This window comes from Dermochelys coriacea, chromosome 21 (genome assembly GCF_009764565.3).
Source record: "Dermochelys coriacea isolate rDerCor1 chromosome 21, rDerCor1.pri.v4, whole genome shotgun sequence".
Lineage (NCBI taxonomy): Eukaryota > Metazoa > Chordata > Testudines > Dermochelyidae > Dermochelys > Dermochelys coriacea.
The window spans coordinates 7,696,889-7,714,476 of record NC_050088.1 but is presented as its reverse complement, the minus strand read 5'-3'; the positions used below and the strand labels follow the sequence as shown (position 1 = coordinate 7,714,476).

The 17,588-nt window shown below is 48.4% G+C and overlaps 1 protein-coding gene across 3 annotated transcripts in view; it reads right to left on the bottom strand.

Moving 5' to 3' along the window:
• Positions 1-8,659: 8,659 nt before the first annotated feature.
• The window catches only part of PIK3C2B (phosphatidylinositol-4-phosphate 3-kinase catalytic subunit type 2 beta), an 80,719-nt gene continuing 71,790 nt past the window's right edge, over positions 8,660-17,588 (bottom strand). For all 3 annotated transcript variants that reach the window (XM_038380010.2, XM_043500356.1, XM_038380014.2), the window contains 12 exons: positions 17,379-17,508; positions 16,751-16,887; positions 15,873-16,042; positions 15,360-15,516; positions 14,621-14,730; positions 14,158-14,359; positions 13,447-13,571; positions 12,695-12,812; positions 12,132-12,213; positions 11,625-11,731; positions 11,392-11,520; positions 8,660-10,920 (listed from right to left, as the gene is read on the bottom strand). In XM_038380010.2, coding sequence (XP_038235938.1) covers positions 10,732-10,920; positions 11,392-11,520; positions 11,625-11,731; positions 12,132-12,213; positions 12,695-12,812; positions 13,447-13,571; positions 14,158-14,359; positions 14,621-14,730; positions 15,360-15,516; positions 15,873-16,042; positions 16,751-16,887; positions 17,379-17,508 — 1,656 coding nt within the window. In that variant the 3' untranslated portion in view covers positions 8,660-10,731. The remainder of the gene's footprint in view (positions 10,921-11,391; positions 11,521-11,624; positions 11,732-12,131; positions 12,214-12,694; positions 12,813-13,446; positions 13,572-14,157; positions 14,360-14,620; positions 14,731-15,359; positions 15,517-15,872; positions 16,043-16,750; positions 16,888-17,378; positions 17,509-17,588) is intronic.

The window sequence follows — 17,588 nt, the reverse complement described above, 5'->3', positions numbered from 1 at the left end:
GTCGCAGAGGGAAGAGCGGGCGGGGCCGTCCCGCAACATCCGGGCAACTGCGTCACCGCCCCCAGCCTGTGATTGGTTCCCGGCTGGATTGCCACCGCCCACCCGAGCTGCCGCCCGCCCGAGGTACCGCCCGCACCCTGCCGGAGAATTGCATCAGCCGCGGAGGAGAAAGGGGGAAGAGCGCATGCGCTGCACAGCCACCGCCCGTCACGCAAGGCCTTGCGGAGCCTGTTGCACGGCAGCGCCCCCTCTGGACGCCCTGGGGGAACTGCACCCCTCCTGCTGTCCTGCCTCCAGCGCCTCCTGGCTGCATCCCAGATTTCCTCCCCCCCCAGGCTCCACCTGCCTCTGGTTCCCCGGGGGCTGCTCTGCAAAGTGCCAGCTCCCCGTGCCTTCCCCCCCGCTCCACAACGCCCCCTTGCCTTGGGGGCAGCAGGGATGGCGAGGCACCGCTGTGGCGCTGACCACTCCTGCTCCGGGCCCAGCTTGGCTTCCCATAGCAGGGCCCTGTCCCACTGAGCTGGGGTTCCCTGTGCTCCTGGGAACCCCCCTCAAAAAGCAGGGCCTAGCACTCAACTTCCCATCCCCAGCTGCAGGCTCCAGAGCGAGGACTGGGGTTCCTTCCCCTGCAGCCAGTAATGGGGGCTGCAGGTAGCTGCTGCTGTAGGCAGGGTCTTCCTATATGTTCACCCCCTATGTTCCCCTGAGCCCAGGTTTCCAAGGCCCTTGCTACCCTCAACTCCCTGACCTCCATACTGGCAGCTACTCCATTGGCTTACCCCTGCAGGGGCTTCTCCACCAGTGACCATGGATTTAATACTTCATGAAGAGTATTATTTCATTTCCGCAGGCCTTCTTCTTGCTGCCACCCTACTAGATGTCTGACAAAGCCCTGGCTGCAATAGGGATCAGCTAGTATGTTACAGCAGCTCTGCCTTAGAGGATATGGCAGTGGAGCAAAACATTGGTGGTAGGAGTGGGTGGGTACCTTTCCTACATCTTGTTGCAGCATCCTTGCTCTCATGGAGGGGCAGCCACACAGGCAGGGAAACACTGTCCTAGAGGCTGCACTGCAGAACAGACTGGTAAACAGAATCTGCATTGTATCCTGCAATCCATTCTGCCCTCTCAGTTTAGAGATTCCAAACGACAAGACGTTCCTCTTCTTCTTTCTTGGGGAGTTTGTTCCAGAGACAATGAGGCCATTATTCCTAATATCCATCTTAAATTTTCCTTTTAATTTTATCGCATTTCTAATTACACCCCTTGTACTGTCCTGGTATCTTAGTGTTTTGCAACTCCTCTTAGACTTATGAGAACCTCCACCCGGAACCCATATTCTGCAGTTTGGCCAGGTTGTCTTAATTTAGTCCTTTTAATCTTTTATCGTAAGTCTACTGACTCCTTTATTTTTAGACATGGCTAAGAGGCAAAGAACAATTATGAAACGAAATAGCAAGTGTGGGGAAAAAAGCCTGTGGTAGGTACTGTTATCAGCTGGCATAGGGTGAGGCTGCTCTGCAAACAGTGATAAGAGACTGGTAACTACATTATCAAAGGGCACATTCACCAAGGTCACGGAGATTAGGGTGAGTAAGTTGCCAAAGGTCCACCCCACTCACTCACCCTTTTAGGACATAGCTGGTTAAAAGTAAAAGTGAAGAAATCTGGGAAAGGAGCAGATAACTTCATTGCAGCTTATTTAATTGGCTATTTGGTCTATCATAGTCATCCTAAGACTGGAATAGGGTGTCTTATGTAAAGCAGAAAATATTGTATACAAGGATAAACTGTTTAGTGAAGCACCAGGAGACTTTGGTTCCAAGGGGCAGAGGTTGCAGATGTAAAAGAGCAAATTTTTAATAGAAAGACAGTGACATTGAGAAGTCTCTGAGCTTGAGGAAGAAATGGGAAGCCTGGAACTGATTGGGTGCATGAAGATCTTTTTCACATGAGAAGATATGCAGCAGAAACTGCAAATGGTAATCAGAGACTTAAGGTTGAATGTGGACTAATAATAGTAATAATTAATAATAATAAAGTCCTGCTCTTATCTAGCAGTAGATCTCAAAGTGTTTTACAAAGGACATCAATATTGTTTTTCCCATTTTACAGATGGGGAAACTGAGGCATGGAGCGTTAAGTGATTTGCCTGAGGACACTCAGCGGGCCAGCTCTCCCTAGTCTTAAGCCCACTGATTAGAACAAGGGACTAGAGATTAGGATCACTGGGTTCTGTTCACCACTACTAGTTGTTCTTGCACCATCCATTGAGGTCCACAGTGTAGTCAGTCATTGACTGCATGTGTGCTCTCTCTGCATGCACAGGCCAGTTAGCCTATACAACAGACTCCGATTGAATGGCCCAAAAGACCACAGACTCTGTTTCTGTAACGAAGGCACTTGGCCAGGTTCATTGGCCACGAAGTATGGTCCAAGCTCCCCGGATCAGTGTCTACAGTTACACTAGGACATGTATGCCTGTGACAATGGATGTGGCTCAGTGAATGGGGAGACTTTCCATTCTCCCCGGCCCTTGGCAGGACAAAGACACGGACCCTGTGACCGCTCTTTTATACAGTGATACAAACGAGTTACATATTGCCCCTCTACCTCGTACATGTAGGTTCAGTGAAAACATCTCTATTCATCATCCTGACCTTGTCTTAAGAGGGGTCAGTGTTTCCTTGTATCATCTTCAGAGTGTGCGTTTACACTATAACCCTGTATCGGGGTGTTCTGGCACCAATTGTTTTTAGTTCTTTAGGGTGGGCCAGGGATTGTTAGGCCCGGGACTATGACTGAGGAATGTAGTTTTATGATTGAGCCTTGGGGGCACCCCCAAATAATTAAAATATATGATATTTTATAGTTTTTTATATATTTTATTTTAAAATATTTGTAGTATATATAGGTATATATGCACAGTCTGTATGTGTACGGATGACACCGCCTCATATCCAAGCATAAGAATCCTTTTCCAATCTGGTGTTGTAGTCTGGCCCTTTTACTTTGCTACTTAGCAACACAGTCCTATTAGGGCAATTACAGTTACCACAGGTTTCAGAGTAGCAGCCGTGTTAATCTGTATTCGCAAAAAGAAAAGGAGGACTTGTGGCACCTTAGAGACTAACAAATTTATTTGAGCATAAGCTTTCGTGAGCTACAGCAATACAGTAATGCATCCGATGAAGTGAGCTGTTATTTTTAAACAAATATTCTTATAACTATATTTAAAAGTGAAAACAAGTTTATAAAAACCCAAACAAGAAATTGACATTTTGTTAATATTACCGTTACCTTAATGTTGAGGTTTCCCCTTACATTTTTTCTTTAAAAAAAACCAAAACTTTGTGATTCATAAGAGGGTATTTTTTGGGGGGGGGGTGCAATTGCATTATTTGTTAAGGCAGAAATATATGTCCATATATTTATAACTGAGACCTTTTTGAACTTTGCAAAAAATAATAATTGGTATTAATAATAATATTATGTTTATATCCCAACCACAATATTAAAATAGTGTGGCACTACTTCTGTTAAAAAGAAGTTTAACTGACTTTTGTTGCAACAAAATAAAAACAAAAAAAAAAGTAGTTATGTGACACAAACAACGTACATCACAGGACAACATACATGACATACTGAACAGGACAAACTTACAATTAAAAGCAAATGGCACCAGAATTCTATTTATAACTGTACAAGATAAGGCATTAAAACTTCAGTTACTAAAGCAATGCAGGTTAAAAAACAGACAAGTAAACAGAAGGGTTAAACATTTAAATAAACAAGTTATTTATTATCTTTGTATTGAATCTTTTAATAAAAATTTATTAAAAATTCATATTGTTATTTCCCCCCTTTGTTGTATTAATTTAGTAACGTCAGGCATTTTCCGTTATTTTTCATTACTTTATTTAAAAACTCTGCTATATGGAAATAAGGAAAGCTCATGTTTCAAATAGAGCGTGGTTAGGATTAGAAGTGGAGTCTGAATTTCTGTTGCTAGGCAACCATATATTTAAGAAAGTTAGGAGTATTTCCAGCTGTTGCATTCCTGAAGGGTAAAAATAATTAATGTATTGGATTTATTTAAAGGTTTGACCTTGTTTTCTCTTTGCACGTTTGCTGTTTTTGGTTTGTTTGCAGTTGCTTTATCTTTTGGGAGGTTCTGTAGAAACTGTAACTTTTAAAACAAAGAGGGAGAGCAGAAGTGAGGAGAGGCAGGGAAAAGCGAGGGAAGAGCAGCCTAGGAAGGGAGGGATACCTGAGCCAAGAGAGATTAACTCTATCAAGTTATCTTAGAATACAGGCAGCAGCAGCAGTGAGTTTAGCAAACTGAGAAAGGATATAAAGGAAAACTTAACCAGTATGTACAAATATTTGAGAAATAAGGTTATATTATTAGCTCTGAGCAAAGAGTAGGGCTCCGTGGGTGAAAGCCGTTGGCAGCCCACACTCCTTGTTTTTATCCTGGCTCTAAGAGGAGAGATGGGGTCATTACTTATTCTTGTGAACCCTGAATTTGTCCCCCCAGTGTCTGTTGCTTTTGTCTGCACGCCAGATGCAGGAGCACCTTTGTATGCTACAGTTAATTGTTTTGGGGCATCTTCATGTGTTAACACATCAATTCTAGCTGTTAAACCACTCAATCTCAGTTTTTCACTTTGAAATTCTTTATTCACCCCCTGAGATTAAGTCACAGCTCCTGTCTCCTAATGTGTTCTGTGAACTGTTCCATTTTTTCCTTTATCTGATTTACCAATCCAGTGAAAGTATTATTTGCTACTTCTCCCTCCTGTGCACTTACTTTTCCCGTTGTGACAGGCACCAGTCTAGGTCTCTGTTTCAGTTTTACCAGAACCTGGCTTGTATCATACGGTAGTGGTTCCAATGTGGTGGTCTCTGTTTCATTTTTTAATTTTGCTATGGCCACCTTTTTCCATTTCTGTCCCCATTCTTCAGGCACTATATAGGTACCTGAAGCCCGTTGTTGACTACCAGTATTTATAACAAGGGACGCGCTTCTCTTTTTTGCAGATTCTTTACAGCTGTTTCCAATGGTTTATTCTGTTCCTGTGCTTGCGGCCTCTGGCCTGCTTGCCACCCCGCTAGGAGAGTGGAAGCATTCCAGGGTTCTGTGGCTTCTCTTGCTTCTTTTAACTCTGTCTTTGTTTCTGTTGTTTGGCCTGCCAATTTTGTTGTGTGTTGTCTTAACCATTTAACAGCCAATGCCATAGTTTGCAATATTCTACATTTCTTACACTTGTTTTTCAAGGCTACAGTCTCTGCCCTAGGCTTACAGATTCCATTCCATGTTTCTTCCCCACTAGCTTTTTAAAATTCATATGGACCTTCTTTGCTGGCAACCCAGTGCAGCGTCCATACCTTATTAAACTCTGTAAGGATTTGCAAGGAGGGATTAAGAGGGTTCCCTAGCTCGTAGCTTTCTGCCAGGTTAGATCGTGATTCCTACAAAGGACAGCTCACTTACATACCAGATCAAAAAGAAAAGGAGTACTTGTGGCACCTTAGAGACTAACAAATTTATTAGAGCATAAGCTTTCGTGAGCTACAGCTCACTTCATCGGATGCATTTATTAGTGTGCTGTAGCTCACGAAAGCTTATGCTCTAATAAATTTGTTAGTCTCTAAGGTGCCACAAGTACTCCTTTTCTTTTTGTGAATACAGACTAACACAGCTGCTACTCTGATACCAGATCAGCGGTCAGGGTCACCAGTGTAGTCAGTCATTGCCTGCATTTGTGTTCTCTGTGCGTGCTTTACTGGCTCAGGCCAGATAGTTCGTACAGCAGGCTCCAGTTGAACTGCCCAAAAGACCACAGACTCCGTTTCTGTAGTGAAGGTACTCACTAGGTTTATTGGCCACGAAGCACAGTCCTTGCTCCCTGGATCAGTGTCTACAGTTATACTAGGACATGTATGCCTATGACAATGGATGCAGCTCAGTGAATGGCAGGACTTTCCATTCCCCCCTCATTCGGACAAAGACACAGACTCTGTGACCCCTTTTATACACTGATACGAACAAGTTACTTATTGCCCCTCGGAGGTGATTAGTTACCACCCTTTATCTTGTACATGTAAGTTAGATCAAAACATCTGTAGTCATCACTTTGTCATCCTGACATTATCTTTAAGAAGGGTCAGTGTGTCCTTGTATCGTCTTTGGAGAATGCGTTCACACATAACCCTGTATGTTCTGGTGCTACCCTCCTGGAATGGGTTTATGTGAATATGTTGTGTTTTTGCAACTCCAGCCCTATTCTTGCTAAGTTTATGTATGCGGCAGGGCCTGGCTTCCGCTCACAGCTTGACTTTTGCTCACTTTGCTTTATATTGGCACGGCCTGACTTTAGTTCAGGCCTTAGGCCTTACATCAGGCCCCTTATACAAGGCCTCATGTCTTAGGCTCATTCTTTCTACACACAGTATCAACAGAGTCCACTAATTTTGGGTGCCCAAATTATTTTTGGAGGTACCAACCATATGCAGCTCCCGCTGACATTAGCTGGACTAGTGGGTGCTCAGCATCTCTGAAAATCAGGCCGAAGCCATCTCACATTGAGCACCTAGAAATTAAGGTACCAAACTGAGTAACTACTTTTGAAAATTTAGGCCTGAAACGCTCTCTGCCTCGATTTCCCTGTTTATAAAACAAAGGATGATACTTATTTATAGCTCAGGTGCATGATAAAGCAGCTATAGTTCCACAGGTAAAATATGCCGAGAGATGGTTCTCGTTAGCTCTTCCTCTTAAGCTTCTGGTGTATTTTCAAGGACAAAACTGTCCCTGCTGAAACTGAACGTTGCGTAGCTGCACTAGTGGAGAGACTGCCCTGCTACTCCTACGGAAAGAATAGTCTCTTTGTTTATCCTCACACAGACATAGTAAAATATGTATTACCATAATTTCCCTAATAAAACTCATACTGACTGGGATGACATGTTTAATTTTTGTTAGTGAGCCAACTGAAAGACAGGCAGTTACATTGAAAATTCCAATATTGACACAACAAGTCCAGGTGGACAGGAAATAGCCAGTTAATTTCCTTATTTTACCAAATAAGTGACCATCCGGAGCATTAATAATCCTCGTGTCAGCTGTAGTGTAGGGAGCTGCTAATGTTGAGCTGTGTATTCATTAAAATTGTAACCGCTAATTAAGAAATTCTACCCTTCAAAATATTCATTTAGTAAGGGTGAGGCATTCAGGTCACTCCAAAGCCAGCATTTAGCAATAGGTAGGCTGGAGAACATCATTAACCCAGCAATCATTGTTTCTTAGGTATGCGAGGAGAAAAAAAGACCCAATTAAACTATTACATTGCATTCTCTGTTTGCTCAGCTTCTTTCAGCTCCTTGCATGCAAGTGCACGCTTCGTAATCCACATTGCTCCGCTCTGCTAGTGGCACTCTCTGCTTAATCATAGACATAACCTGACAGACTCAGCCTGAGGTGCAGAATTAATTTAAACCTTGTTTTTTTCCAGACAAATGAAGGCGTAGGAGGACGGATAGTTGGTGTGGAAGTACACCATCAGGCCTTGAGCCTCTAAGGGTTAATTTGCTGTCTCACTTCCCTCAAAGGATTAAATCTGTTAACAGTATCTTGCAGTTCACACTCCTGCAAGCCCAACCTAAGGAACAGCCATCCTCAGCCCCAGCCTCCCTGTGGCAGCTAACATGCATCCCAGACTGGCATCATGGTAACAGCAAAAAGGTTCCTGCGCATTCCAGGCATTCCAGTTACGCATGGGCACATGCTGTAGCTATGACTGATGCAGCCCCTTGGCAGTTGTAATTACAGGTGGTAGTTTAAGAACTAAGTATGTTTGTAATGTGGATTGTGTGTTGCTGTAGCAACAGCATCGGACAATAATAAAGCCGCCTCAGTAAGCGCAGAAGCCTGTGCTGGCCTTTCCATTCTCCACCCAACACGCTCACAAGGAATGGATATTGTGAACGAACTCCCATTTCTCGATGAGAGTGGTTTACTTTTTCCTCCTCTGCTCCATGCCCTATGTTAGGTTTTCATCTTCTCTCTTTTAATATGGTTTCTTTAGACCCCTTTTACATTTTGATTTAGCGTTAGTGAGCGCTGGTTTGACAGCTAAGGGGACTGAAATCCTCTCTTTATGACAGACAAAACAGCCACAGGGCAAGATCCCATCTCCGGGCCCCATCAGTGTGCCTCAACTCTGACTTAGAGGGATGAAAAGGGGCCTTCAGTCCTTGGCCTCTCTGCTGAGATTGCAAGCAAGAGAGCGAACAGCAATGGCAGTTCTGTGATAGGGTCATCTCCCTGCGAAAGTGGGCTGAGATCCACCAAAATCATTTCACAAAGGCAAGTAGGTAGCCATCACTTGGTATCTAGTTTCACTCACTTCTGACCTGGTCGGGATTTGATGTCATAGAGGCAAAAGGCTCCATATCTCATTCCCATTCTCCAGTGTTTCCCAGAAACAGGGGGAGATATAGTGTCTGCCCACCCTTAGCTGGGCTGGAGTGCAGCACAGCCACCATCATAGAGTAGCAGCCTCACCGGTTTGATTCTGAAATGCCGAGATTGCCGCTCAGTGGGCAGGTCCACGCTTGTGACGCTGGCTTTGGGTATTCATGACGCCACACGTTCTTCCATTGCATTTCATTTCCTTTTATTTTAATGCCACTATTTTACAACTGAACGAGATACAGGTATCTGAAAGGTGCCTCTTCAGGATCCCGAACCGCACCCCAACACAAGTTGTGGGGGAAGGAGTGCTGACGGAAGAACTTGGCTACGTTCGAGGTCATCTCCTTAATGCACCTCTCCCAAACCCACCAGTGGAGGTTCAGAGATGCCACCCCCTGACACATCTGCAACTAGTGAATAGCATGGCATGGAGGGGGGGATCCTTTCCTCAGCCCCAGCTTATTTAAACCCATTCACCTATTAGATACAATATTTAAAACTTTTAATATAAAGATAAGTTCATATTCTCGATCCTGAGAAACGTTTCATCTGTTTACGGACTTCTCACTGTAAACAAAGCACCATTGACACCTCGGGAGGAGAGAAGAGGGGACAGGGGAGGAAGACAGCTGCTTGGGGTGGGAGGCGCCTGAGCTCTTGCACTCTGCAGTTTAGGGCAACCCCACTATCCTGCCTGCCCCATGGACGGAGCCCTCTCGCCTGGTCTCCCCTCTCTGACACCAAGTGGAAACAGGCATCCTTTAAAATCATTTTTACAATGGGAATTAGATCTTTAAAAACCAAAAAAGGTTAAGAAGGGGGTATTTCCTTTCCCCTCTACACAGACACACACAATATGAATGTAACAAAAACAAACAAAAAAATCATATCTTCTACAAACGTTTCTCTCCCCTGAAAGGCTGACGAGAGGAAGAGCAGAGCCTCTCTGCTCTTTGCGTGACCACCAGTGGCTCCTTCTCCTCCACCTGCCAGGTGTGGAAAAGTCTCAGTAGAAATGGCATCGGTGCTCAATACCAGCGTAATTCTTTAGCTGATCAGTCAGCAAGCCCCACCCTTCCCAAAGGGGCAGATTGGCATTGCACAAGCCCCACCCCATTTGGTACAAAGGGGTGGAGCTCCAAGTGACCAGCTCCTTCATGTAGAATCTCAAGCTCCGAGGAGCAATTTCCAGAAGTCACCTGAAGGAGGGATAAGATCATCTCCCACTTCCAAGATTTGACTGCCTCTACCCCTAAGACTTAGCCCAGCCCCTCGCAAAGTCTCTGCTGCTGCTTCTCTCTTGGAACAATTCAATCTAGTGAGCAGAGGACGGCGGGGAAAGAAAAACATGGACAGCAAAGTATGGTAAAAGTCGTGCTTCTGAATATCCAACATCGCCACAAGGCCAGAGTAAAGGGCCTTGGGGAGTGAAGCACAGCTGGAACTGAAGTGAATATTGCTGGAGTTTTTGCAGGGGGCAGGGGAGATAATCAACCCTGACAGTCATTCCCCAGGAGCAAGGTTCACAGACTTGCATGCTCTCTGGCAGGAATCCAGAACAGAAGGCTCTACACATGTACAAATTATACAGCTCTCCTTTGGAAGCAAATTCTCTGAGATGGACAGAGGAGGCAGCTTGGATCCTAGCACACCACCTCCTAACCCAGAGAAAAGGAGGGCTTATCCGCTGCTTGTGGCCTTTAGGTCTCCCCCACCCCCAGAAGTTCCTATGGATATATACATTCTTTTAAAACAAACTCCCTAGGGACAATCCAATAAGAACCTTACTGATTAAGTATCCCTCCTCCCTCCACACCCACAAGTCTCTTCTCATCAAAGCCTCATGTCCCATCTGGACACAAATTACTTTTCATTATTTTTTAAAAATAAAAATCTCAAAGAAAAAAAAAAGTGTCCCCGATATTTCCCCCTCCCTCATTGTTGCTCCCTTGACACAAGGTAAACTTAAAAAAAAAAAAAAATCGACTGCAGCCTTTTGAAGTCACAATAGGATTTCCTATTGCGATGTTGAGTTCCCAGTTTCTACAGGGAAAATGTAACAAAAAAACACCCCAAAAAATGAACATCTTCATCTGCAGAGAGAGGGTATGTATCTAGCTCCTGCTTGCAGAAAACAAAATCCACCTGGATCCAGGATACAACTCCTGGGACTCGCACCCATTCCCACGGCCTAGCACTAGCACTGCAGGACTGACGTGGTTCCAAAGACACTGCCACCGCTGTTGTTCTCCTCACATGGTCCCTTGGCTCCTGGAGCCCAGCTCAAACCAGCCCATCTTCTCTTGGGTCAGGTCCAGGTCCCGTAGCTTAATGCAGACCTCCCCGAGAAGGATGTTCTCCCAGAAGCTCTCCTCGCTCAGGACGCTCAGGTGCAGTTCCCGCTGCTGAAGGTCTCCTTTGGGAATCCCGTCATAGATGAGCTGCAAGACAGAGAATGGAGAAGGCCCTTACCGGTCAGAACACGGTACTTAGGCAGCCTGGAGAAGGAAGTTCTCGGTTACGGAATGGGGAGTCCCTACTGCTGCCCCATTACTGTGCCACAACCATGCTCTGGAGGGAAAGTGTAGCTCATTCTCCATAAGCCATTCAGTGCTTGGCCTCTCCGCTGAGAGGACCAGATAGGAGATGGGCCCTTTTCCCTGGAAACTGGTCTGAGACACTAGCTCATTTGACAAATTGCTGAATGTTCCTCAGTCAGCAGCAATTTTTGACCCCTACTGACCCAAGCAATCCAGCCAGTGCACTAGTAGTGGCAGGCAACTGGATTCCACCCTCGTCCGAGAAAGATGATAAAGATCCACTTAGCTGGTCCGAGACCTAACCTAACCCCATCACAGTTGAATGCTCTTTCCATGAGCCCTATATGAGGGTCAAAGGGAATTGGACGGTACCATTTCATTGTAAGTGGGGTTGCAGGTTTTCCGAGCCACTTTGGTTTTTCTCTTGGTGGTTTTCTGGGGGTCAGGCAAGAGATAGATCTTGACGTAAGGGTCAGGGTCATTCCCATCCTGGAGAGGCTGCTACAAGAGGGAGAGACCAAAAAACCCCCAATCATTTCCACAGCACCAGGATACAGACAGAGCTGCGCAGCAGCCACAGCTGCTGCTGGGATACAGGCACCTACCAGGCCTCGGATGTGCATCACCATGATGAAGAGCTTGTTGTTCTTGTAAGAGATGGAGAGCTTCACCTCCCCTCCCACCTTCCCGATGGGCCGAGACCACGTGGCATCTGGAAAGAGGCAAAGGACAGAGATAGGGCGCGGTGCCTACCAGCACAGGGGGTGAGCTACAGAGGCCAGCACAGGTCAGAAACCGAGCAGCAACACAGTGGTGCAGCAGCAAATCGAAACCACACGCCAGCTTCTTAGGAAGAAGCGTAAAAGTCGTGCTTCTGAATACCCAACATCGCCACTATGGAATCCCCTGGAGAGGCCGTTTTCTCTTTAGGTAACCACTACTTCGACCCTCATTCTCCTGCTCCATCAAGGGGTCAGGAAAGAATCTACCGCTATGGTTTAGTACAGCACAATACAGGTACATTGTGTGGGTGTGTTACACCTTCCCTTTGACATGCCTGATATTGGCCTCCATACCAGACTAGAAGTACCAAACACAATGAATAGTGATACCTGCGGCCTTTGGAGCTGGATTGGTGCCTGCAGCCTTCTCATCCCGCGGGAGTGGGTGGAAGAACGTATAGACAAGATCACACTGCAAGGCAAGAATAGCACAAGTCTGGCTTGTATTACACAACAGAGGTAACAGGCCCTCTTTTCTCCATCCGTAAGCATGTCCTGCAAATTTCAAAGCAAGATATATAACTCCACCATCAGTTATTAATATAGTACCTTCCATCCTCCAGAATCTCAAGCCAGAGGAACAACTCACCACTTTGATGGCGTGTCTGATCTTCAAAGAACTTTACAAACTGGAATTAAGTTAAGACTTGCAAGCTCCCTGGGATCAAAGCTCATGTTCCTGTCCCCATTTTACAGATGGGGAAACTGAGGCACAGAGATGTGACTTGCCCACTTCTCACTAACACAGTCTGGAGAAGGGCCCAGGAATCCTTTCCCTTAGTCACTTGCTATACTTACTAGATAAGTTCTAGGAGGGAGTGTTATCTGTTAAGCCGTGTATGTTAGATCCCTTCTCCACCGTAGAATGAGAGGCGCTGAGAAGAGAATCTTACCTCAGCCACCTCTGGGGCTGAGTGGATCAGATGCCAGATGTAGCCATTCAGCTCCTCTTTCCTCCTGTCGGCCATTGCCTCGCCTCGTGACCGGCCGATCACAAACCTACTGGGAAAACTGACCAGTTGTGTGTGTGCAGGAGAGAGAGAGAGACAACAGTTAGCAAGCAAATCGAGGGCAACAGAATGCACTGCTGAAGCAGTAGTGCCCCTAAGCAAACTGCTCTTGCCAGAGGCAGCAAGTGTTGGTCTGAGGCACATCACACCACAATGGTGCCGAGTCGATTGTTTCTCAGCAACAGAATCTAGAGGACTTTCCAGGCCAATCTGGACAGGTGCTGCCAGCAAAAAGTGGAGGATGGGTGGGCAGGGAATACTGGCAGGATGGGAGAGCCCTAAAGCCAAGAATAGCTGGTGTCTCTCAGCACCAAGAGAATCAAGAAGGGCTCAGTCTGGGTGGGTGCTGTCTTGAGCCAGGGACAGCTGTAGTGGGCTGAGTCAAGTTACAGTGGTCAGGGGAAGCCCGGAAGCAGCATAGGGGGAAAAAAAAAAACACACAGGGAGAGACTTGTCCTCGTGGGTGCTGCCCGGTGGCAGGCAAAGCCAGCAAGGGTGATGCGTCCCCTCCTCCCAGCATGTACCAGCCCAGAGATGAACCAAGCCCCAAACCGGCTGCAGAGTAGCCAGCCCCTTTTCTCTGGGGGTGGGACAAGAAGCGGTGCTGATGAAGAGAGGAGGGGCAGCAGGGCTACCTGGGCAGGTGGGAGGAGGGGAAGATGAGGCGTAGCTTGTTGTGCAGCTCCTGGAACTCCTCAAAGGTACGCTGGACATAGGTGACCTCGCAGGGGCTCTCCCGCTGCACCTTCACGACATACGTCTGCAAGACAGGGAGGCAGAGCCTGTTACCGCTTGCATGCCTGAGTCTGATCTAACTTATTACCAGGACAGATCAGGAGTAGCCCAACTGACATCCAGATTAGCTCAGAATCAGACCCACCGTGCATGCACTGAAATGCAAGAAGTTTGAAAATCAGACAGAGGTTAAATGGTTTCTTTTGGCATCACTTCAGAACCAGTTAAAGGCTGGGGAAAGTTTTCAGGAACATGCGTCTGAAGGGAGGCAGACATTCAAGTCAAGTCACCTTTGAAGGCCTCATGGAAGGGTAAGTGGAGAGACCACATCATACAGTGTGAGGGCAGCCATCCACTGATAGGTCCCACATTTCCCTTCCTCCAGAGAACTGGGTTTGCCCCCTCTAAACCACTAAATGTTCCTAGCGAAGCCAGAATCAGGAAAACGCTGCAGCAGCCTTAATTTGGTTTGTCTCTCTGCCCCTGGGACTCCACTGAATGGCAGTAGACCGTGCCTTCCTCCAAACCCACCCCCCAGCACAGAATCCCTCTCCCACATCTCTCATCTCCCCCTGGCACGTGTCCGGAAGAAGCAGAGCTGCAGCGCTCACATAGCCTTTGCTGGGGTTGAAGACTTTCTCGTGGCGGCAAAGGAAGACGTCGCGGATCCGTCCGGCTGTCTTGAGCGTATGCATGCGGGGGGCGAAGGAAAGCACAGGGCGGGTGTCCGAGCCTGTGAACTTCATCTGCGCCAGGTTGTGGATGAAGAAGTTGAGCTTGGTGGCCACGCTGCCCAGGCTAGACTCAATCAACCTGCAATGAGGGAGGGCAGTGTCTCAGTGAGAGAGGGGGTATGCCATCCTGGTCCAAAGGCAGCTGCCATTCTTGGCACCCCTGGCCCCTAAACTCTCCTGAGTGCTCAAAGGCCCCTCAACAGGGATGCTGAGACACAAAGAGCCTGGATCCTTTCTTAGGAGTGGGATGCACAGCACTGAAGGCCCTTCCATCTCTCCCTGGTGACAGAGGGGCGCCTCCTTCCCCATCTGTCGCCCAGCACCAGGTGCACCCTTTTACCTGGTGAAATAGGTGGTGGCGTCAGCCTCGGAGTCCTGCGGCCTCAGGGCGTCGTAGACATACTTGAGGTCCTCGAGGTCGGAGAGCTCCGGGATACCACAGGACAGCATCTGGGGAGCAGGGCAGCCAGGTCAGTGCCAGGCACCCAGAGGTGGGGAAGGAGCAGGGAGAGAGAGAGATGGACCAGCTGATCCTGGGGCCTCTACGCTAAACATGGCCCAGGGGTGGGTCAAAGTGGCCTGTCCAGCATCCTCACTGAAGTCTCCTCCAGTGGAGAGGGACGGGGACCTTCTCCCCATAAGTTACATCCACACCCCATGAGATGTGCTTAGCGAACCCAGCCCAGCACTGGGTGTGTCGGCCTGGATCCAAGTCACCCATATGGGTGAGGACGGCTGAGTGAGCTCCGTATGATCAGGCTGTCATTGCCACACTTCAGACAGCCCGAAGGGCGCTTGCGTGACACTAAGCACATGCCTCCCCCCAAGGTGGAGCATGCTGCTTTCATAGCGCTGTCAGATGGGACCCAAGAGCCCAGGGTAGGGGACCGAACCAGAGAGGTCAAGGGGCAGTTGCAGACTCAAAGGGGGAAGGGAATTTCCCAGCACTGAGGGCGGGAGGCATCTCAAGGCCTGGGCACGGAGGGTGGCCTGCTCTTTGGAGATCCTTTGGTAATGAGGCCCAGCGAGAGCAAAGCCGCCGCGGTGCCTGGACCAGGGCAACCCTGCCGTGTTCTCACCAGACCCAGCAGGTTGAGGAAGAGGTGGGTGTGCTTGCGGATCAGGTTGTACGCCTGGCAGCAGAGATCCACAAAGTCATGGAAGCGGCTGGAGGGCTTGTCACCACCATTAATGACATAGGCCATGTCCGAGGTGAAGACGAACGGGGCCCGGTCCCTGCACCAGAGAAAGAGACACGCATGCCCAGATCAGCACAGGGTGTGGAGCAGAGGGGTCGACCATGGGAAATGGAACAGATAGCCACTCCAGTCTGTCCTGCATCCATCACAACACACCCTGATCCAGCTGGGAACAGCCAGGCTCCCTGACAGCTGTACAGCAGACCTTCCAAACTGTATCTACAGTACAAACTGTAGACCTGTAGTCTCACAGAAACACGGCCGTCCCCAGCACAACAGCTGCAGGGAGAAGATATTTGGTCAAGGGAGCCAGGGCTAGGTTCTGCTCCAGCGTGCAATACAATGGGATTGTAGGTGTCATCCCTCTGCCAGGCGCCTATGGGTGACACCCACCTTTTGATGTTGCCAAACATCTGGGCATGGCCCAGGAACCTGCCGAAGTCAATGTGGAACACGTGGCCGGTGGTTTTGAGCATGATGTTGTCGTTGTGCCGGTCGCAGATCCCCAGCACATAGGTGGCCACGCAGCACCCGGCGCATGAGTAGATGAAGTTCTCCACCGCCTGGGAGAGGGAGAAGGGGTTAAAGCAGGTGAGAGGAGAAGAGAGGGAGAGAGATTTCAAAAAGGAATTGAGAAGAAGGGGAGAGAGCATGGGAATGTTTAGTCCCTCACTCTCAGGAGCAAGCTTGGTCCGTGAGGTGGAGGGGGGCACTTAATGCTGCTCAGCTCCCCACCCGCCTTCACCAGGAACTTGTTTTAAGTAACAAAGCATTAAAAAAAAAACCAAAAAAACCTTGCACTCTTGCTGTAGGTCCTACATAGAAACAAATCTGTGGGTATAGAATCACAGAAACGCAGGGCTGGAAGGGACCTCAAAAAGCCATCGAGTTCAGGCCCCTGCACCGAGTCAGGACCAAGTATATCTAGACCATCCGTCCAGCTTGTCCTTAGATGCAGGCACAATCCAGGAGCACAGGTGCATCTGGCTGGCTTGCTTTATGCAAAAGATCAAGATCAAGTTCACTTACTGAAGGGCCTAAACAAAGCCGAGCGCCATGCCCGAGCCAGGCTCAGGGGTGCTTCTGTCAGCCATTGTTTATGTGGAAGGCTTACAAGAAGTTAAGCATATTGGAAGGCGCATTCGTTTGTGCATCATCCCAAACTGCAGAGGCTATTTGCTTCCCTTGGACCCCTGCTCCCTTCCCTATAGAGGGATTTGTACGGGCCCTTTCCATTCCAAAGTCACCCCGCTGCACTCCCACGTCACTACCTTCTCGTACTCATCCTCCGTGGGGTTGTGCTTCTGCAGCCAGTCTGCCAGGGGGCGATCCTTGAAGGAGCCCGTCACCCCATGCTCCACCTGGATCTTGCGCAGAGTCTCTGCATTGGGGATCATCTCCACCATGCCTGGAAAGGGAGGCAGCAGGTACAAGGGTCAGCACCCAGAATCGCCACTCGCTCTGTCTGTTCAAACCCTCCCCCTGCCCCAGGTGGTGCAGAGAGATCCCAGCCTGGGTCCCCAAGGTCTCAGCAGCCCCCTGAGAGGTCAGCATTCGGGCCAGCCGTCACCGATCTACATGCCTTCATTTGAGAGCCTGACTTGAGGCACTTTGGGCCTGATTTTCAGAAGGACTGAATGTCTGCAGCTACACTGACCAAAATCCACCTCTGAAAATCAGGCTGTAAGAGTCTTCCGCGGCATCTCCCTCTGGTGGCAGCACAGACATACCCAAAGGGACGGTGGCTGGGTTTGTGCGCTGTTCTTCCTGGCTCTGCAGCCACTGGATTCCCTACAGTGTCCCCATGCTGAGAGCATCACAGCCCCAGAGGAGCAGCAACACCTGAAGAGAACTCCTGGGAGGGAAGCGGGAAACAGTCACACCCGGGCTTCGACTTACCCCGGCCCCGGCCAGTGGAGAAGCAGCGGAAGATGACCATGCGCATGTCCAGCCCCTCCTGCACCCAGATCTTATTCATAATCCGGATCATCTGCAGCGTCAGCATGTCCTGCCGGAGGTCGTCTCCACACTGGCAGTCACAGGAGGGAAGGTGCATGGTCACAACTGGGGTGTTTCCATGAAGGCAACAGCTCACTATTCCCTCTCTGG